The sequence below is a fragment of the Chenopodium quinoa genome, unplaced genomic scaffold (genome assembly GCF_001683475.1).
Source record: "Chenopodium quinoa cultivar QQ74 unplaced genomic scaffold, ASM168347v1, whole genome shotgun sequence".
Classification (NCBI taxonomy): Eukaryota; Viridiplantae; Streptophyta; class Magnoliopsida; order Caryophyllales; family Amaranthaceae; genus Chenopodium; species Chenopodium quinoa.
The window spans coordinates 1,382,956-1,404,763 of record NW_018743204.1 but is presented as its reverse complement, the minus strand read 5'-3'; the positions used below and the strand labels follow the sequence as shown (position 1 = coordinate 1,404,763).

At 36.5% G+C, this 21,808-nt stretch overlaps 1 protein-coding gene across 1 annotated transcript; it reads left to right on the top strand.

The window, feature by feature from the left end:
• Positions 1 to 2,332: 2,332 nt before the first annotated feature.
• On the top strand, positions 2,333 to 19,819 carry LOC110733852 (exocyst complex component SEC10b-like). The gene is made up of 25 exons (XM_021913928.1): positions 2,333 to 2,497; positions 2,670 to 2,732; positions 2,917 to 3,168; positions 3,274 to 3,348; positions 3,723 to 3,824; positions 4,046 to 4,096; positions 4,174 to 4,279; positions 4,444 to 4,563; positions 6,221 to 6,312; positions 11,964 to 12,132; positions 12,380 to 12,456; positions 12,664 to 12,762; positions 12,849 to 12,939; positions 13,498 to 13,583; positions 13,694 to 13,870; positions 14,782 to 14,835; positions 14,923 to 15,051; positions 15,238 to 15,330; positions 15,404 to 15,550; positions 15,760 to 15,857; positions 16,151 to 16,235; positions 16,954 to 17,012; positions 18,548 to 18,646; positions 18,730 to 18,813; positions 19,220 to 19,819. The coding sequence occupies exons 2-25, from the start codon at positions 2,679 to 2,681 to the stop codon at positions 19,296 to 19,298; spliced, it is 2,478 nt and encodes an 825-aa protein (XP_021769620.1). The 5' UTR covers positions 2,333 to 2,497; positions 2,670 to 2,678; the 3' UTR covers positions 19,299 to 19,819.
• Positions 19,820 to 21,808: the final 1,989 nt, after the last annotated feature.

The following is a 21,808-nucleotide window of genomic DNA, read 5'->3' as shown; positions in this document are numbered from 1 at the left end:
TATTTGACTAAACATGTATATTGAGACATACATTGACTAATAATTCATCTATTTGTCTATCAATAAAATAGTATTTTTTAAAAAAAAAAAATCATTCCCTCATATGAATATTGCAGGTGCAGAAACAGTTGCAGAAAAAGAAGAAAGAACGAGTTTCATGAAAGAGGAACAACTCTTTGATTGTATTTTTTCGGAAGTGGAGACCACTCAAAGCTAAACTCAAAAACTCTTTTATGATGCGAAGTCCCCAACGAGAAAACCTAAACTGGAATACTTGTACACAAGTAACACAACACTTCATGATCTTAGAGTAATTGATTTTATGAAATTATGTATATTGTGACTTGAGGTCTAGAGGTGATCAAGCTCGACCAGATTTTAGGTGGGCCATGGACATAAAAATTTGTCTCGTTTCTTTTTTTCTTTTTGGACAGGCTAGCATCTTTTATTTATTTTTTTTTCCAATATTTTTGGCCTGGCCCAAAAAGTCCACTGAGCCCGGTTAAAATTTATGGGGTTGGACAAGCATTTTTGGCTCGAACCTTGCCTGAACCAACTTACCGGCAATTTTTTGCCCTTCGACCCAACCCAAACCCGACCCAACAATGTATAAACTTGAGCTTTCAAATAGGGAAAAGTGTTAGCATGTGAGAGTTGTGTAACAATTGAAGTAAAAAGTGAAGGTAACTCGGTAAGTATGGTAAAATAAATAAAGTATAATTTTGTGAAAAGATGGAAAATGTAAACGAAATAAAAGATGAACAAAAGGAGTATTACTTAAATATAGCAAACTTGTCCTATACCCAAAGCTCAAACCCTACCCAAAAATCATAATCACTTAACGTGACCTAATTTTGAGATCCTTGATTGACATTACAATTAGCATGTTTAATAGATAGGGATGCTTGTAGGCTGAGTATTGCCATGTTCAAGTTGGGCTTGATAAGTAACATATGATAGCAAACTCAAGCTGAGCTAAACCTAGCTTTATTTTTGTATGTTCTAGCCTGCTTGGTTAGTATTTTAATTTGTTGTCCAAACTTAGCTCACGAGTAGCTTGTTTAATTCGATTTTGAGTTTTAGCCGAGAGATAATAATGTAAACGAGCTTTGTATTAATGAGTCTTGATAAACAAGTTAATGAGCAATTATATTAATAAACATGTTAGTATTAAAGGTAAACACATTGTTTTATATTAGAAAAAAATACCAAATTTGACAATGTGTATTTTGAGTAATGTTTTGCGATATAATTAGGCCATGTTTAGTTCTCCTTAAAATAATAATATTCATTAAAAATAAGTTCAGTTCAGTAAAATTAATTTCAGTTCAGTAAAAATAATTTCAGTTTAGTAAAAATCAGTAACTTTAAGGAAGAAATTAAATATAATAGAGAATCAATTTCAGTTCAGTAAAAATTAATTTCAATTCAGTAAAAATAATTTCAGTTCAGCGAAAATAATTTCAGTTTAGCAAAAATAAGGTGAAGTGAAAAGAGACTTACTCTCTCTCTTTCTCTCTCTTTTTTTTTTTTTTTTATTTATTTTTATTTTTTTACAACACTTTCCTTTTCTCGCTTGCCAATGCATTATTTCAATAGCTAATATATTTAATTACCAATATGTAAAAATTATACACATTTGAATACTCGTAGTATAAATCGAGGTAAATCTAATAAGATTCCACATGACTATATTTTTGTTTAGCTATAAATCATCAAAGCTAGTCAAAGTGAAGCAAATGAATAGAGTAAAAGTCAAACGGTTGCAAATAAAAAAACGAAGGAAGTATATTGTAACTTTCTTAAAGAAATAATTCATATCCTAAAATAACATGATTACCTTAGCTTTTTAATTTTTAAAAAGTCAAGTTTGGACAAAGTTTAAATGAGTTTATAAATGAACACAAGCGAGCATATAAACGAATGTGAATCAATCATTTATGGGCCTAAAAGAGTTGAATATAATATTTTTCGACTTGGACTCGTTTGCTAAACAAACTTGAAGTCTTCGTTCGAGCTCATTTGTTAAACAAATACGGAGTAAGCTTTAATCGAAGTTATTCACGAGTGTATGAGTTCACTGCATCACAACTAATATTATTTTATCATAACAAGCTAACTAACCGTACATGTAACTATGACCCAACCCAAATGAGTTATCATTCAAACATGGTCCGACTCGAATAGAACCAACCCGACTGCCACCTGTTAGACTGTTACCAGACTCAATCCTATGAGCTGTTGTGCTCTATTCACTGCATCAGCTCCCGAACCCCGTGCTAAGTTCTACAGCCCGTGCATACATTATGACTGCAGACTAACACGCGCGCATCGCACCCAATTTCTTTCATCATCAAAATTACCTGCCCACAATTCGACCAACATATAAGAACTTTCAAACCAAACTACTCCGGCCATTTTAAACTTTCCCGACCGAAATCGATCAGAAATTCGTCGGATCTCCCACAAATCTGAATTTGGGATTATTCACTCTTAGGTATTTTCTCTCTCTTCTGCAGCATCCCAACATTTTTGTTCTTCATTTTTACATTGGCAAGCTCATAAAATTTCCAGATTTGGGGTTCAGTTGAACCCAACAAATTCTCCTTTGTTCGTAATTTTGCTAATTTTCATCTGGGTTTATGTAATTAATTCATTTTTGTATGCAGAAATAAGAGATGAAAGAGGGTACTGGAAACGGGCCTTTGATTTTGGACATTGAAGATTTTAAGGTATAAAGAAAAACCCAACTCATAATTTTACTTAATTTTAGGGAGTTAATTTATTTTGAATGATTGCATTGCCAATTTGTCTTACACCCTTTTGATATTAGATGTTGAAGAAGGAAGAAGGGTTTTGAGTTATATTTATTGGATTTTTTTTTTTTTTTTTTTTTTTTTTTTTTTTTTTTTGTAGGGGGATTTTTCATTTGATGCATTGTTTGGTAATTTGGTAAATGAGTTGCTACCCTCTTATAATGAGGAAGACGGCGAAGCGGCCGATGGTCATGGTAATTTTAGTAGCAATGATGCATTTTCAAATGGGAATTTTCGAAATACGGATGCGGCAAAAGGGGTCTCCAACTCCATGCCTTTGTTTCCTGAAGTTGATGCTCTCTTGGCACTCTTTAAGGATTCTTGCAAGGAGTTAATTGATCTCCGGCAGCAGGTGTTTATTTTATGCTTTGGTGATCAATAAGTGATTGTGTTTGAGTATGATACTTCTAAGTTTTAATTGGAGCTTCTATCTTATATATGCAATTTTGTTATGAAGGTTGATACAAGGCTTAGCAGTCTTAGAAAGGAGGTTTCCCAACAGGATGCTAAGCATCGAAAAACACTTGCCGAGGTTTGTATGCTAGTTGCCTAATTGCATCACATTTTCGCATTGTTAATTTAATTCTGTTTGATTGGTTTTATACTTTAGTCTAGCTTAGTATCTTTCCCTTTTAAAGTAATAGAAAGTATAATGGCGTGAAATAATGCTATGCACATTAAATGAATGCTTATCATATGTCATGAGAAACTGCCAATTGAGGCTATTATCTGCTTCTACCAATCACACTAACTATTTTCTAGCATGATATGTATGAAGTGTGTTGTTTTTTCCTAAATTTTGTTGATTTTGCTATGGTGAGTAGCATACCATGGAGGCATGTGAAAATGTTAGACTAGTGATGGGCATAAGTTTGTGTTCATATCTCTTTTATTTATTGCTTTCAGCTGGAAAAAGGTGTAGATGGGCTATTTGATAGCTTTGCAAGGTTGGATTCTCGAATCTCAAGTGTTGGACAGACTGCAGCTAAAATTGGAGATCATCTGCAGGTGAATTGCCTTTTTATTTGAAGTTTTTGTTATAAGTATAGCTGGAAGTATATTTGAATTTGCTTCTAGAGTTATCCTTTTGTCCATTTTGGCCCCCAAATTACTTTGTGCTGAAGTTGTCTGTGTATGTTGTTGGTGTGTGTATATTTCTTAATTAAAAATTTCCAAATATGTTTTGGTTTGTTGCCGATGTTAACCCATGTAGTATCTTCTATTGCCAGAGTGCAGATGCTCAGCGAGAAACTGCAAGCCAAACAATAGATCTTATAAAGGTATTATTAGATGCTGGAATTTCTGGGATAGTTTGTCATCACAGGCCTAATTTGTATTTGTTTTAAAAAATTTACAGTATTTGATGGAGTTTAACAGCACCCCTGGAGATCTTATGGAACTTTCGCCTCTGTTTTCTGATGACAGTCGTGTTGCTGAGGCAGCTTCAATTGCACAGAAGCTACGTAAGATGTCACATTATCCCATAAAGTTGAGCTTATAATGTCATTTTCTTATAATTTATATTCTCTATTCATGTGTTGATTACAAATAAAACAGAGGATTGTCACATCTGTGCATTCTATTCTCTATTCATGTTGAATCTTTAAACACCCATTCATATGTACAGGGCAATTTGCTGAAGAAGATATAGGAAGACAGGGGATAGGAGTACAGACGGCCACAGGAAATGCCACTGCAAGTAGAGGATTAGAAGTCGCTGTTGCTAATCTCCAAGAGTACTGCAATGGTTAGTTTGTTATTCTGCTTTAGGCATTCTGTTTTAGTAGTTTAGTCACTAACGTTATCCACAAAAAATTGAAGAAATCAGGTTTTATTGAATACATGTCATTGATTAATTATATAAAACACCACCTAGTCTTTTCTGAGAACTTGACAGCAGCAATTTAAAGTAATAACTTTCAGGGGCCGTTTGGTTGGGGGTAATAATCAAAGGGAAAGGGAATCAACGGGAATCATTCCCTTTGTTGTTGTTTGTTAGCCAATTTTTTTCATTCTCTTTCCCCTTTTCTATTTTTGGGTTTACCCCAAAAAATTCTACTCTCATTCCCCACCCCCCCAGCCTTTTCCATTCTCTTTCTCCTCTTCATTACCCACCATTCTCTCTCCTCTTAAACCCCAACCTGAAGATTCGAAGAACTAGGCCGCCGCTGACCTCCGACCTCTGACCACCTCTAAGGTACGTCTCCTCTCAGACCTCTGACTGGTAAGGTACGTCTCCTTTCCGACCTCCGGCCACCGTGGGCTGAGGTTATAATAGCAGCGCATTCAACCGGCGATTTATACATCAAAGTAATCGCCGAGTCGACTCACCGGATCGGCCTTATCTCGCCGACCTGAGCTTGTTACCACCGGCTATCGAAGATTCTGGTGTCGGAATCAGAAGCGGCGGCGTGAGACTGTTTTCGGCGATGTTGAGGCAGTGGTTGTTGGTGAGAAGAGCGTGGCGGCCTGTACTGGTGGCTATTCCTGAACAGTTTTTCTTTCTGTTTGTTGTAATTATAATGGTTTTTCTGGATTTGATATTCTGATTTTGCAAAGTGTAATATTTTCTTGATTATCAAATCCTAAGTTCTTTTCTGGTTGAAAAGAAGAACTTAGGATTTGATATCAAAGTTCTTCTTTTCTGGATTCTTCTTCAATTAGGATTTGATATTCTGATTTCTTCTTTTGATTTCTTCTGTTTATTGTAATTATAATGGTTTTTCTGGATTTGAAATTCTGATTTTGCAAACTTGATAAACTACTTGCTGCAATTGAAATAAATAGAAGAAAATCTCACCTTATTATTAATTTCTGCAATAAACTGGATAAACTACTTGCTGCAATTGAAATAATCTTGATAAACCACTTGCTGTAATTTCTTCTGTTTATTGTAATTTTAATTGAGATTTCTTCTGTTTATTGTAATTACCCTACAATTATAATCGCTTGCTTTTAGGTCGTTTATTTCTGAGATTTATTTTTAAGGGATTTGATATTCTCATTTTCTGATTTTGAACCAAACAGTCACAAAGGAAATCAATGAGCAGTTCATTCCGTTTCCCGGACATAACCAAACAACCAAGCTAAATTAGGGTCAATCCTTTCCTTTCTCCTTCATTCCCTTTCTACATTCCATTCCGATTTCCCTAGTCGAACCAAACAGCCCCTCATATCTTTCTTGCTTATGAACTGAGAATAGGTATGGAGCTATGTGAAGACCGGGGAATCATTTGATTTTGTTTTATAACTCTGAATTATATTTCGTATTGCAAACCTTTGTTGTATGGTTTCTAGATTTAACTGCCTCCGGATTTTCTGGACCTTGTTTGGATCTTGGTTTCTTCTTATAAACTTTTACTTATTTGTTTTTTTTTTTTTTTTTTTTTTTTTCTCCCCTTTAGAATTGGAGAATAGATTATTACAAAGATTTGATGCTGCATCACAGAGAAGGGAACTATCAACCATGGCAGAATGTGCTAAAATATTGTCCCAGGTAACATCTGCTTAATTGCCTTTCCAAAAAGCTTTCATGTGGTTTACCTTGTTTACATGATTTAGTTTGTCATCTATCATCTCATAAATGCAAGTATATTATCTAGATGAGTGATTATTGTGCTTAATATGATAACATTTTGATCATTTCTCTTGATTTCAACAGTAAGTTGATTATCTTTGACATAAAGTCATTTTTTTTTTCTCATAATATGATTTAGTACCTCGCTCCTAGAACATTAGATGGGCCAGTGCTTATGTTTATATATTTTTTTGGTCATCTCCACATTGTCACAGGATTTTCCTTTTGCAAATTTGTCAATTAATCTTCATGCTTCATGGTATCTAAAGATAGTGATTACTTACATAGTTGCGTGGCTTGGACTCATGATTCATGATAGTATAGTCAACAAACAATTGCCTTCTTCATTGGCCTTATGCCAGCTGGGACGGAGATTTGAACTTATGTAGATATAATGATCTGATTAGTACATCTCGTAGAGGCTCCATTTGAATTTTGGTCTTTGATTCAGGAGCTCCTATCAGCTTCATTCAAGGGATGGATGTAGCAGAAAAGCCTTCTTGTTCTAGGTGTAGTTTATTCCCTACATTTTATTATAAAACCAAGGGAAATAGTAATGGTGGATTCTCCCTAGATAGAATGCTAGTAATTACAAATTAATCCTGATCTTCCTTTTTCTTTCCTGGGTTGCAAGCTGGTGCACTTTAATCTGTAAAATTTGTTGATCAAACAGATCTCTTTATTACTTCTTGGTTCATTTCATTTCTGGCTTTAGCCCAGCAGAAGAAGCCAACTATTATATATAATGATGGATTTAATTGTTAATGTGAAATTCTCTAGAGAGCTAGTTGACACGCCATAATATTCACTTGGATAGTTGTTTCTGCTAAGATTAATTTAGCTCGTTTAGGAATACACAATTTTTCCTGTTCCAGGCTCCACCAGACCACCAGTCCTTGTGCACCTAGTGGACTATGTTCAGGCACCTCTCCTGGCTACTTTTCTTGAGGAACTTCCTTGATACATTGTGAGTTGAATCCAAATTCCTGAAATAAGGTGCTCTATTCATGAATTTTTCTTCAAGTTCTCTAATATTGCTTAAAAACTCTGGGGCATTGCCTCTCAATTATAATGCGTCCCTTACTGTGGATCCTGAGACCTGATTGCTAAAAAGTAGAAATGCTTTTGGATTTTGAGCTGCAAGGAGCATAAACATATATCTGACCTGAATGGGGAACAATATGCTGGAATCATTTTCAGCTTAAAGCAGCATACTGCAAAATGCTTTAAAGAAACTAGACGGAAATCATTTCTAAGGTGTCTTGAGGAATTTCACAGTTCATGCCTCTTGCTACTTTAGCTACGGTCTTATTAAGTCTCATAAAAAAAAGTATGTACTGTACGAAGAGTGGAAGAGTGGGACCATGGAGGAGTTAAACGAAGGAGAGGGGAGACCGAAAATGACTTGGTTGGAAGGAGTTAGGAAGGATATAAAGTATATGGTTTTGCATGAGGATGGGGCATTAGATCGTAAGGGATGGAGGAGGATGATTTTTGTCGATTACTACACGGAATAATCAAGTTTGGTTCATGTAGCCGACCCCACTTATGGGATTAAGGCTTTGTTTGATTGATTGATAAAAAAGTATGTACTACTAGGAAATTTCACTGAGTTTCAAAATTATTTTTGCAAAAGGTGATTCTCTGGAAAATGACTATGTATGAATGGTGATAACCTTCCTTGGATTTCCATTTTAGAATGGACCCTCGGGGGGGAATTTACTCACGGTTCCTTTTATAACCACCTTCAAGTATTGGCAATTTGTAATTTTGCCCTCTTCTGACTTTTATCCAGGCTTAAATTCCGAAGCGTGTGAAAGCTTTTGCCTAGGTTAGTAGTTTGGGATCCTCAAACCTCAATACTAGTGATAATTTGGAGGCTCAAAGACCACACAATACTTTATCTCCTCACGTGTACATTTCGTCTTTTTTATGATGAGACAAGGGAGCATTGTTTTTTGGGTTGTCATATACGAATACTTTATTGGTTTCATTGGAATCCATTGGATGTATACTCATGGAGGTCATTTGCACCATGTATGAAATATGGAAGGCATAAGGGGCATTCAATAGTGGCAATATGCCTCCTCCCTCTCCCCATCACGTGGGAGAAGATTGATAGGATTTGTGGTCATGAGTCTTTCTTGGTTACTTCATGGGATCAAGCGGTTTGAAATCTAGGGTATCACCTGACTAAAGAATTCCAGAATCCAAGTTTCAAACAATTCATCATAAACGCTCATGAGGTATTATCCTTTGAAATTTGTCTCTATATACCCTCTTTTGTTTGGGGGTTTTCGCTTTACTCCGTCCTCATTATCTTGCTCCCTATGCTTTCCCTCGTTTTCTTCCACTTCTACTTTCACTTTCTCACCTCCTTTCATTTTTTTTTTGTTTTTTTTGTTTTTTGTTTTTGTTTTTAGCTTCTTTAACTTATCTTTTCACTTTTCTTGGACGTCTCCTTGTGACAATTCATGTTAGCCAACCCCGAATCATTTTGGGACTAAGGATTTGCTGTTGTTCTTTCTTGCTCTTTGTGATTGGTCTCTTTACTTTGTATCTTTTCTTTTGCTGTCAATCCGTTTGATATTAAAAAAAAAAAAAAAAAAAAAAAAGAAAAGAAATTTAGTTTCGGAAGAAAAATTGATTCTAATAATTCAACCTTTAAGCGGCTTACGGATAATAATCCAACCTTTTGCACATATTTGCTCCCATTGATCCCAATTTATTGTTAACTGAAAGAATAGGTCATATTTAATTTTTTTTCTTTTCATTTTTTCTTTTTGACCATTGTCAACACCTTACGGCCGCCACTAACACTGTCTGACTGCCACCACCTTTTGACCACCTCAATTCACTCACCTCTTCCTCCCTTTCACAGTCCACAACAAACGCCTAAAGCAACTTCAAGACCACCGTTACAAGTCTTTGTGATGTGAAACGACCACCTAACCACGCCGCGGAATAAAACAACCCACACATGATTCAATCTTCACTGTCAATTTTTCTGGTGAGGGAGGAGAGCTAGAGTCAGGATGTGGAAAGATGGCGTTGGTGGAGCTGGGTTTTTGAGGGTGTGGGTAGGCTCCATTCTCACTCCTTGAAAATCCTACTGCAAATGAGCAAAGGGAGAGCTGTAGGGAAACAACAGTGAAGGGTTTTGAAGATGCAGATGAGGGTTAATTGCTGGTGAGGCTAGGTTTTCCAGTGTGTGGTTGGGTTTTTAAAGGTGGTGGGTAGGCTTTCTAGTGGGTGGGTAGGGTTTGGTGGGTTTGATCGTGGTGGTTTCTTGGTGGAGGATGAGGAGAGAGGAAGGTGTTGGTGGATGGGGAGGAGAGAGAACTTGTGAGTGGTGGGAGGGGGTGTAAAAAGAGCTTGCCGGCATTGGGGAGGGAGGTAGTCAGCGCTTGCCAGCAGTGGAAGGTAGGTTGTAGGTTGTCTGGTCGGCAATGGAGGCCAGGGAGGTGGTGGGTAATTGTTGAAGGAGTATTAATTTCTAATGATAAATATAAAAATAAAATAAAAACTTCGACAAATTCGAAAGCGACACGTGGATTATGACCTACTGGCATTGGTAGAAGTCAATAGGGGCAAAAGGTTGGATTATTAAAAAAAATAAGCAAAAGGTTGGATTATAATTAGTGAGTCGCTTAAAGGTTGGATTAGTAAAATCAATTTTTCCTATTTCTGATTGATTTCTTTACTTTGTATCTTTTCTTTTGCTGTTATATATTTTTTTTGCTTATGGTCCCACCACTCTTTCACTTCAAGGATTGGCTTTGAGAGTGCATGTACACTCTACTTTCCCTTACTGTGAATATCATTTCGATGTCATGCAGTGTGGAGTGTTTGTGCGTGTGTGTCTTTTTTTCCCCATATAGATCTACTAATATACTATAAGATGATGTGGCTTACTTATTATAATTAGGCATTATGTACTCATTGTTTGCGGCTTTATTCTGGAGCATTGACACCTGTAGTTATAATAAGGTGGACTTATTTTATAACCGCTAATGTTTAATAGCATTTTTCTGTTTTGTACATATTTGGGCTTATGGATTCTATTATCTCTACATGCAACATAGATAGACAGCTTTTTCAAATTTGAGTTCTGTTGTTTCCTGAAAATTTGTTTTACCATGAAGAGCATCAGTGGTCTTATCTGCATCTGATGGTATTTCGTGATTATTAACAGCAGCAATGCACTGCAATTCACTCTTACTGTTCCAGGGAGGATAAGATGTAAGCAGCCCTAGTGTCGCTAGTCTGTATAGGCTTTCTGTAAGTTGTGGCATATTGACAAGTTTCAATACTAGTTCATATAGGGAACAAGTGTCAGGTATTTACGAGAATAATTACCCTTCAAGAACTCTTTTTGCATCACTTGGTATGTATTCTTGGCCGGTGATTATTCTTCTCCAACGCGTGCAAGCCCAGTTTTGGTTTCTTTTTACCTTAACCTTTTTTAATATCTGGGACTCTGGGTTTCTTCTGAAGGTGTTTTCTTCAAACCTTGAGCAGGGGTCATGGAGTTTAATGTAATGAGCCAAGTAGCCAACAGTAGGAAGGGGTATGATTGTAATTGCACAAAAAATCAGTTGGGAAGCTTGAGGAAAAGGCGGAGAATACACTTGGAGGGAAAGAGGAATCAGGAAGTCTATAAAAATAGGAGGGTAGGAAGAAAGTGGACTATGAGAAAAATTGAGAAGATTATTTTAGCTTTGCTTAATTAGCTTTGGGAGAGCATCAACTTTCTGGAATACTTGACATTTATCAATTTCAGCTTTATGAATCAAAATATATTTCCTCTTCCTTTATATCTGCTCCACATACTAGTTCATAAACAATTTACTTCTTAGCATTTGTTCCTTCCTTTATATAGGCCAAATCTTGAATCTTCTGCCTTGTTTAGCTACTAGTCTTAGTCTCTCTGTTTCTATGACCCTCCATATCTCTATAATATTTCACCTCTTCTGAGATTGTGCTGCCATTAGCCGTTTAGCTAAGCTCTTTCATTACTATCATTGATCACAATCTCATATGTTGCACTATCACAACTTAGGCTTTGTTCTCTTCACCTGAAATAAGGTGTTCTCGTCTGAAGTTTTTTAAAGTCTGGTCTGATGTGATATGAGTTTTCCTAGTCTGATCTGATTGTCTAATTTGACTAAACTTTGACCTTGGTGGCTTGGTTGTATGTTAATGTATAAGAAAAGCGTGATCTTGTTAGATTATGTTGATGTGTATTTTTCAAATATTTAATTTTCATAATTTTTACAAATACAAAATTAAAGGTCTATGGCAATAAGCAAACGGAATTAATAAAATCTGACCTGGTCTGATTTTAACAAGAAAAATAATTAATAAGAATAAGGTGAAGAGAACAAAGCTTAGGGGAGATAGACTGCATTAGTGACCTGTACTTTATGTTCTAAACTTTTTATTGTTGTTCTAGAGAGGTTGCATTAATTCTGTCTTGTTGCAGCCCATTTGATGTTCAGTTTGGTTTGCAATTGACTGTTGATGATTGGTCATTTTCCATATCATTGACTTTATCATTTTTTGAGCAGTTTAACCGGGGTAGCAGTGCCATGCAACACTATGTGGCTACACGGCCAATGTTTATTGATGTGGAGATCATGAGTGCAGACAGCAGATTGGTTCTGGGTGATCAAGGATCTCAAGCCAATCCTAGTAATGTTGCTCGTGGTCTTTCTTCACTATACAAGGAAATTGCAGGTTGGTTTTCATTCCTGATGCACTTTAATGTAAATATCATATGTGTAATCAATCAATCAAAGCCTTAATCCCATAAGTGGGTTAAATATCATATGTGTAATGTGAGGAGAAAATAAAGAGGATCGGAAAAAAAGAAACAGGAAGCTTTTCCTGATGTTCCAAGAAAAATAGTGGAAGCTTGATTCTAATCTAAGATATGGGAAAGTTTTTGTGCCCTCAATTTCTTTTAATTGAAAATCTGTGACAGATACTGTGAGAAAAGAATCTGCCACAATAATGGCTGTTTTTCCTTCACCAAATGAAGTTATGGCGATCCTTGTTCAGGTATCTATGCTTCTTTCTTTTTTTAATATGTAGGTAATTGTGTAGGAGTTACCTTCCTCAAACTCTCCTTTTCTGTTCTCTGATTCTCCCACTGTCATTATTTCGGAAATTCTGAAACTTATAGTACTGTTTATCAGTCAGATATGTATATGAGAACCGCATGTGTTGTTAAGCCCCTTTGTTGATTGTTCCTGTAACTTGTTGCAGAGAGTTTTGGAACAAAGAGTCACATCCCTTTTAGACAAGCTGTTGCGGAAGCCATCTCTTAACCATCCACCTCCGATGGAGGAGGGTGGACTCTTAGTGGTAACTTGTGATTCCAAATCCTAGACTCTCTTTTATTGCTGTTTTGTATAGGGTTACTCATCATTCTTTTCCCACGTTTGGTGCAGTACCTCAGAATGTTTGCTGTGGCATATGAGAAAACACAAGAACTTGCTAGGGACCTTCGTGCAGTGGGCTGTGGAGACTTGGATGTCGAGGGTAATGCTCTTTGATCTTTGTTTTTTTTTTTTTATTTTTTTTTATTTTTTTTTTATTTATTTTTGTTTGCACGTTTTCTTGAGTTTGTGTTGTCATGGATAGTGGCTAGCTGAGGATCCTCATAGATGACAAACTTTCCTATTTTCTTGTTACCAGTCTTTTCTAGTTCCATACTACTCTCTGTCTAGAATTCTTCTATCTCGCTAAGCTCTGTGCCATAAATAACTTTTATTGTGCAAGGGATTTTTATGAGGTCACGTATGCCCACAATATCTATTACATGGTATCATCAGGTAAGGCACCAAATATAAGTAGTTGCTGCAAATCAGCGAGTTTCTAGATTACAATACTCCTTGTAATGCTCATGTGTCACATATTAAAGTGCTTGGGCCTTGTAATTTTGTTATAGGTTAAGGCGCTAGCAAATTTCGTCATTTTCCCGAGACCTGCTAAAGGGCTTAGTTGTTGAATCAAATCAAGCTTTCACAGAGGCCTTGAAACCTTCTAAACATTCTGTAGTCTGTAGGTGACAGCTGATCGATCTTTGTCTGTGTTCAGGTCTGACGGAATCTCTATTTTCTGCACATAAAGATGAGTACCCAGAACATGAACGGGCCTCTCTTAAACAATTATACCAAGCAAAGGTTGGTTCTTGTGCAACCTTTTTTTCTTTGTTTCTAGAATAATATCAGGCTATACTCCTTTAGTTATGATGTAATAATTGGTTTTGCGTGATGTATATTGTACCATATAGATGGAAGAATTGCGTGCTGAAAGTCTTGCCGAATTAGGTGGTGGAACTGGAAGTATTGGACGATCTAAAGGAGCCTCTATAGCATCTAACCACCAACAAATATCTGTTGCTGTGGTCACAGAATTTGTACGCTGGAATGAGGAAGCTGTATCCAGGTGCAATTTATTTTCTTCACAGGTAATACTTATTTTTAAGTGTTGTTGATTTCTCTGTTTCTTACCACAAATCAATGTATTTATCTGTGTATTCTTGAAGGCATTTATGTGCAGACTTTGTTACTTTATGGTATGCCAGTATCCTCTGCATCCATTGTCTAGTTGAAATCTTAAACTCTCGTGAATTTTGATGTATTATGGGCTATCTGATCTTGGAGTAATTATATTTTCTGGTTATGCTTTACCAAGTTTTGACTATATTTTTCCTGCAAGTGTAACAAAATTCGCTCTCACTGGTCTAATATTTATGTGTATGTTTTTTAGTGTCATCATTAATGTAGAACAGAGGATGCCATACAGTTATGTTGACTTAAGGTGGTTACTTGACTAGAGCACTGAGTACAGTCCACTATGGACTATCCCCAAAAGCAAGTATCCTCTAAGAGTCTAAGGTCCATGAATCAATATATCTGCTTTCTGGAGTGCCTTAAAAGCTGAGAAAACAATATGGCTTATACGTGTATTGTGACGTTCGAAGTTTCTCAAGACTTAGAGAATGCTTTTCCTGCTAGTATTTTAATTAATTCAAGGACTTGTGATCAAAGCCTGCATAGTTGGAAACAGTGTTATCTAATTTACTCATCACCCACGGAACCATGAACTAGTTTGTATTGGTTTGTGGTATGGTACACTGATTCAGTACCTAGTTTAACAAAGTTCGGTGTTGAATTACTACCCATTCCATGTAGTAGAACATGCTACATTCTAGGAATGATTCAGATTATAGTTGAATGATTGAATCTGCTGCTATCTGCATTTAGTTTTTGAATTATGATTAATTAATTAGTCCTTGATAAACTAGTAGTCATTGAATTATGTGGAAAATTGTTGATGGTTGTTAAATGATCTTAACTTTTAATTATCTTTATACAGCCTTCTATCCTAGCAGCAAATGTTAGAGCCGTGTTCACCTGTCTTTTGGACCAAGTAAGTGGGTTTTCGTTTGCTATGTGGCATTTTCTTTGGCTACTAAAATATGATGACTTATTTTTCATGGCTACCTGTGATGCTCAGGTCAGTCAATACTTAACTGAAGGCCTTGAACGGGCTAGGGAAGGCTTGACAGAGGCTGCAGCTTTGCGGGAAAGATTTGTTCTGGGAACAAATATCAGCAGAAGAGTTGCCGCTGCTGCTGCTTCGGCTGTAATAATTTCATACCTTGTCCACTGAACAGCCTTAAATAATATATTAACAATAGAATGACAATAAGGAAAACATTGTACTTTTTATCTGCCACTGGTAGATCATGACGTCAACACTTGAAAGGACATGTTTTGTTTTAGGCATCCCCATTCCTTGACTTAATTGACGTCGACTGTTTTTGTATAGGCAGAAGCAGCTGCTGCTGCTGGTGAAAGCAGTTTCAGATCTTTCATGGTTGCCGTACAACGTTGTGCCAGTAGTGTGGCTTTAGTCCAGCAAGTATGTCAATTTAGGTTATACTGTTGCCTTGTTTCCTTATGATGCATTACTCAAGCACCATTTTTCTCTCCAGTATTTTGCCAATTCGATATCTCGGCTTTTACTTCCTGTTGATGGAGCACATGCTGCATCATGTGAAGAGATGGCCACTGCAATGTCAAAGGCAGAATCTGCTGCTCATAAAGGCCTACAACAATGCATTGACACTGTGATGGCTGAGGTCTGGTACCTGATTCTTGATTAAATTCCTACTTTCAAGCTTAGAGCATCTTGTTAGATTCAGCTGTATACTTGTTTTTTTAGGTCTATATGACTTAGTTTTCTGGTTTGCCAAATTTCAGCTAGACTTTGATTTTACCATGACTAATATCTCTATTTCATGGTACTTTATCTGGTAGGATTATTAATTCATATCTTTCCCATGTGCAGGTGGAAAGATTGTTGTCAGCTGAGCAAAAAGTAACTGATTACCGCTCTCCTGAAGATGGGATCGTTCCTGATCATAGGCCTACTAGCGCATGTACTAGGTACTTCTTTCCATATTTTGGTTGCTTCTGTTGTTTTTTTTACCAGAACCAGATCTAAAGCATATCATTTACAAATGTACAAGTGCATTTTAAGTTTCCCAACTGTTGATTGTCTCTTTTTTCTAGCTCTGGATAGAGTGTTGTGATTTCTTGTAGGTCTTAAAGAAGGGCTTAACTTATGCTGTTTAAATTTAACGACTAAACTTTTTTTATAAGAGAATCTTAGACGCTAAGATGGAAATTGAAGCTAATGCATTATTGATGTTCTTTATGTCATTATTTCACGCCTGCAGAGTTGTTACATATCTTTCACGTGTCCTGGAGTCTGCTTTCACCGCTTTAGAGGGTCTCAACAAGCAGGCGTTTCTTACGGAATTGGTACAAAAACTAGTAACTTTCTTTTTATGTTGATGTGCTATTGTGTGTTTCATAAGAATCCTGGAAAGAACTGTTTTTTTTTTTTTTTTTATCATTTCTGATTCTTCTCCACCATGTTTCATTTTTGGCATGTGGTTTGGTGATTTGCCTATTGGTCTTTTGTGATCAGGTGCATGTAGTGCATCATTTCATGTCATTTGTCTCTTTTCCGTGTTTTATATCACTTGTTGTGAATCTTATGATAGATAATTCAATAAATCTTCAATCATGAAAACCTGATAATTAAGTTAAACCACTGTAATGAATGGTATGGCCAATGGACTCTCAGGATCTTTTTGCTGGTTCTCTTCCCTATAACCCTGTTTTTTTTTTTTTTTTTTTTTTTGGGGGGGGGGGGGAGGGGGGTTCTTTTTGCATAAAATGTGTATCCTGAACAATTGTACCAGAGGAGCAATAAAATCTGCTTTGCATAACCTTGTACCATTTTAATTTGTGTTTAACATCTTATAGTTGTGGATTGTTATGTTAGGCAGGCATTATCCATACAATGCAGTTCATTGATATGTTTTCATAAGCTGACAGTAAGACACTGTAAATGATATATGCAGAACTTAACATCATAAAGAGGGATTATTTGCAAAATTACTATAGTGACAAAAGTGTTAACAGAATTTTCAGTATGACCTGTTCGTTAAATTTGACGGTTGCATTTTTTTAGGGAAACCGCTTGCATAAGTTGCTTCTCAGTCACTGGCAAAAGTTCACTTTTAATCCCAGGTAAAATTTCTTGTTATGGCATCTTATAGCCCCTTGTATTTTCTTCTGATTTAAAGCATGTTGCCTTCAGAGTAACTGATTTTCGCATAACATAATGCCAGTAAGCTCCGACCTAGATGACTCTAAATTTTGTTTTATTGTTCAAATAGTAATGTAAATGGTAAAATTTTACTATGGAGCTTAGGAGTCACCGGCTTTGGGCCCTGACATATATTTGTTTTTCTTCTTTTTTTTTTTTTTGTTGAGTTGGGGTGGGGGGGGGGGGGCAGGAGGAGTAACTAATAACATAAATACTTAGCCATTGTGCCACCACATGTTATATACATATGCAATATATTTTGTGTATTTAATTGCTCAAAAGAAATTTTGGGGGAGGGCGGGTGTATAAGCCTCAACTAAGATAATCAGACGTTTACTTGTATTTTATGTATTGTCTTTGTTTCTTCTTTTTTTTTCCTTTTTTTTTATATGTTGTCTCCTCGCTTTTATACTATTCTGTTGTGTACTCCTTAAGTTGTAAAAGACGTCTTTGCTGTTAACTGAACAGTAACAATTTCTATAAACTATACTTCAGTTGCGTTAAAGGACAGGCAATACATTACTTTGCCTCCTAGTACAAAACTGTACAATAGTCAGAAGCTGAATCAAACATGCATCTTTATTGCCAACAATTTTAAAAGGGCACCTCACTTAAATAGCTGAACCATCAACATGTATCCTCATTGCCGACAACAAAATGAGCTTCTTACATAAAACAGCTGAACAATTAACTCGTGAAAACCTCCTATTTAAACTGATTCTCTTGAATAAATCCCTCTTCTGCAACATTAGCTTAAGGAAGAACCATAGAAAGTCCTTAAAACATGTTAGTAAATTATAACAAAAGTTGTTAGTATCTAATTGATGGCAAGGGGCTGGGCATCAGTTATAATTCTTATGAATTACCAAAGCCAAGGTGTACTCTCTACTGTGCTGTATCTATAAACCAGGATGAGACATTAAAAAAAAGGAAATGTGGAGTAGGCGTGGACACTATCTAGAAAGGGCCTTTTTTAAAAACTTTATTTGTGTGTTCGTTGCCGGGGGGGGGGGGGGGGTTGCTGGAAGAAGAAAATTAGTAAGGAGGTGATATTGTTTGTAGGTTTTAAGAATCCACACTGCTTCTCTTGTGTTGACTTGTGAACCATTTCTGCTTCTGTACAGAAGAAAGAATGAACTGTTTTCTTCTTTTACGCCTTGTTGTATACTTGTATGCGTCTCTTCTTTTACCGCATGTTATAACTGCAACATGTCTTGCATATAAAAAAAAGAAGCGTGGCATTCTATTGTTATTTTTCTTGTTTTAGCTCAGAATGTTCTCCTTTTCTTGTTATTGATCTCATTGCTGTTGGAGAAATTATGATAGTATGTTAACATGCAATCCAGTTGTTTTCTTGTGCCTTTTTAATTTTTTTTATTTCTATTTAATTTCGTGATTATTTGTAATTTTCATTAACGTATGTTTTTATCTCCCTTCATTTGTTTCTACTTTCTAGTGGGGGGTTACGGCTGAAACGTGACATAACAGAGTATGGAGAATTTGTGCGCAGCTTCAATGCTCCCTCTGTCGATGAGCATTTCGAAGTATTAGGAATGTAAGATGCATGAGACTTGAACCATATAGTATTCATCTGACATTGTTCACAAATCACAGCTAACAATTTTTTTTTGTCTCCAGTTTGGCTAATGTCTTCATTGTTGCCCCTGAAAGTCTCTCTACTCTATTTGAGGGGACCCCAAGTATTCGGAAAGATGCACAAAGGTACTAGCATTTCTATATTTTATGTCATGATGCCCATGGTTGAGATTTCACTAGAAGTTTGACCTTCTGTCTTGCTCAATTTTCTTTCATTCCTTATCGATGGCTCTTTAAATAATGAAAGAATGTGCAATTGTTGTTAAGCCATATATATATAGTTGTACTTGCATTTGTTGCTTTAGTTTCTGAATCTTCTAGATATCAAACTGCTCCAAGCAGCATGATATTATTTCTTATATAGTTATATGCCCATTACAGACATACCGGAATCTGCAAATTCTGAATCCTAGAATGCTCCTTTAATACAATGAAAAAGAGAAGCTCACAGAGATTTATTTTGTCTATGTTTATCTTATCTGAAGTTGTTTGTTAGCTATCTCCTAATTGTGCACATTGATTGCCGATTCAGATTTATCCAGCTTCGGGATGACTACAAGTCTGCAAAACTTGCGGCAAAACTCAGCTCATTGTGGCCAAGTCTTGGTTGAGGCTAATAGTTCAAATCACTTCCCAAGAATGTCCATGAAGAAGCTGTGGTGATAACTTTTGCCAGATTTTTGAACCACATTGCTTTAATCTGGAATTCAATGCCCATCTGGTACCAGCATAACCACTTATTCGATCTGATAGCATCATGGAGTTGTATAAAAAGTTGGCAGTTCTTATTCCAGTCTATATATGCAGTTTCAATTCTAATTTTTGGTTGTTACATATGTATATTTCGGTAGAACTGGTTGCGTTGTTTAGTGATTTTATTTTTGTTTCATGTTTTGATCTTCTAGCTCTAGACATTACTCTTCAGCTTGCGAGACAAAAGTTGGGTTTTCTTATTGTATTTTACCGAATTTTTTTCGAAGTAGAAGATGGTTGTCTTATGAAGAGAAATCTTGTAGATAGTCTATTGATGTAATTTGAATATGGTCAATTGTCCAGCATCAAAATTTGTATAATCTTGGTCTGACTAGTGTTAATAGTGCATCGCAAATATATTGCATGCCTTTTATGTGTATTCAGTTTTTGTCGAGCGAAGCTGCTTGTACCAAATTGAGCAAGGTTTGGCTCATTTTTTACCTTTAATTGTAGAAGTTTCGATTTTTTTTTTCTTTTTTTGGTTGACAAGAAGCTCTAAAAAAGATAAACAACAAACAAAACGGAAAAAACTAAAAAGACCAAAAAAGCAAGTGTCTACGACGAGCTTGAATAGCTAGCCAATTGGCCGGGGCTACCCATTGACGAGGAACCTTACGAAGAACGCAAACTAAGAATTGCAAGAGAGAAGCCCGAATATCATTTAGCAACCAGGAGCAAGAAATATCTCCATCATATAAAGAAAATAGAGTCGAACAGTCGGTCTAGATCATAACACGATGGAAACCTCGTCGATCAGCTTCTCGAAGAGCCCATAAACAAGCTTGAAACTCAAATTGAAGAGCAGAGGAGGAATGACAAACTTTGGCACAGCCGCCTAACACGAAATATGAGTATGCGTCCCTAAAAATCCAACCTGCTCCGGCATGTAAATTTTGAGAGTTCCACGCCCCATCAATAGGAAGGCAAACATCAAAACCTGAAGAAGTGGAACCCCGCAAGGAATAGAAAGCACGATAAGAAGTTCTCTGTGAAGAACGAATAAGACTACGATACTCCCGCGCCAACGCGCTTCTAGAAATCTTATCCTGCGCCAAATGGAAAATCACCGTCGGAGATAAAACCGTCTGTCGAAAAGTCTTGTGATTACGCCCAAGCCAAATAGCCTAACAGAATGAGACCAAAGAAACCAAAGCATCCCAATTCCGTGAAGACCGAAGTTCTGTGACCACATCGACAAACCAAGCAACAAAAGGCTTTTGATGTAAAAGAGGAGAGGAAAAATTGGTCGGTGCACATGCCCAAAAGTGAGAGGTAAAGGAACAATCTCGGAATAAATGGGTTGTAGTTTCCTGTTCCCTGTGACAGAAAACACATGTTGGATCAACAGGTAGTCCCCGAAGTTCCAAATTCCCAGAGAGGGGTAAGGCATTGTTTAGCAATTTCCAACAAAAGCACTGTACTTTCAGGAGAAGTGGTAAACCCCAAACTGCTTCCACCTAGAGGCTGAAATGACCCTTGTCACTTCAGAAACACCCGATTGACTTAGCAACATAGCGTAAGCCGATTCAGTATAAAAGGATCCGATCCATCCCTAGAAAATTTCCAGTATACAAAATTGTCCATCAGCTGACGAGGTCTCTCCAAAGCTAGAATGCGGAGCACCGTAGAAGAATCAAAGGGTCGATGAACAGAAGTCAAGTCCCACGCGTAAGAACGCAAATCAATGATAGAAGAAACACGTGTCGGGAAAATCGACACACTAGAATCATAACGGAAGACAACTGGTTCCCCTGGAACCCAGTTATCCTCGAGAATTCGAACCTTAGTACCGGATCCAACCTTCCAGGCAATACCAAGAGAAAGAGAAGACGGACCCGTCAGAAGACTACGACAACACCAAGAAGAACGAGGAATCGTTCGAGTCTGAAAGGATCGAAGGGAGGATACTTCGCAGTAAGCAACTGCAAAACCAATAGTTGAGGATGATGGTGGATGCACCAACACTGGCGAGCAAGAAGAGCAGAATTAAACTCTCCAAAAGCCAAATACCTAAACCTCCCAAACCTTTAGGCAAGTGAAGAAGTGTAATATTCCGTATTTTTATAATATTTTATATATATAAATTAATTATTTTTTTTATAAATTAAAATGATTCATTTCATTTTAAATAAATAAATTATTTAATATAAAATAAGTGTGTATAAAATTAATATGAGCTAATAATTGGGGCAATAAAGTGTTTTAAATTGGTTCAACATCAATAAAAGTGTTGGACTAACTTGTTGGGAATAAAAGGGTTTTTAAGGGCCCAATAAGTTAGCCCCAGATGAGGATTCAAGGAGGAATGAGATTAGTAATGATAGTTTTGTAAATAAGTATTTTTGTTTTAAAAGGGGATATAAATACC

What these genes read in the sequence shown, in the direction of transcription:
- LOC110733852 (XM_021913928.1), top strand. Translation starts at nt 2,679, where the DNA reads ATGAAAGAGGGTACTGGAAACGGGCCTTTGATTTTGGACATTGAAGAT. An exon ending in TAATTGATCTCCGGCAGCAG is followed by an intron (nt 3,169 to 3,273) that starts GTGTTTATTTTA and finishes TTTGTTATGAAG; the next exon opens with GTTGATACAAGGCTTAGCAG. An exon ending in TGGAGACTTGGATGTCGAGG is followed by an intron (nt 12,940 to 13,497) that starts GTAATGCTCTTT and finishes GTCTGTGTTCAG; the next exon opens with GTCTGACGGAATCTCTATTT.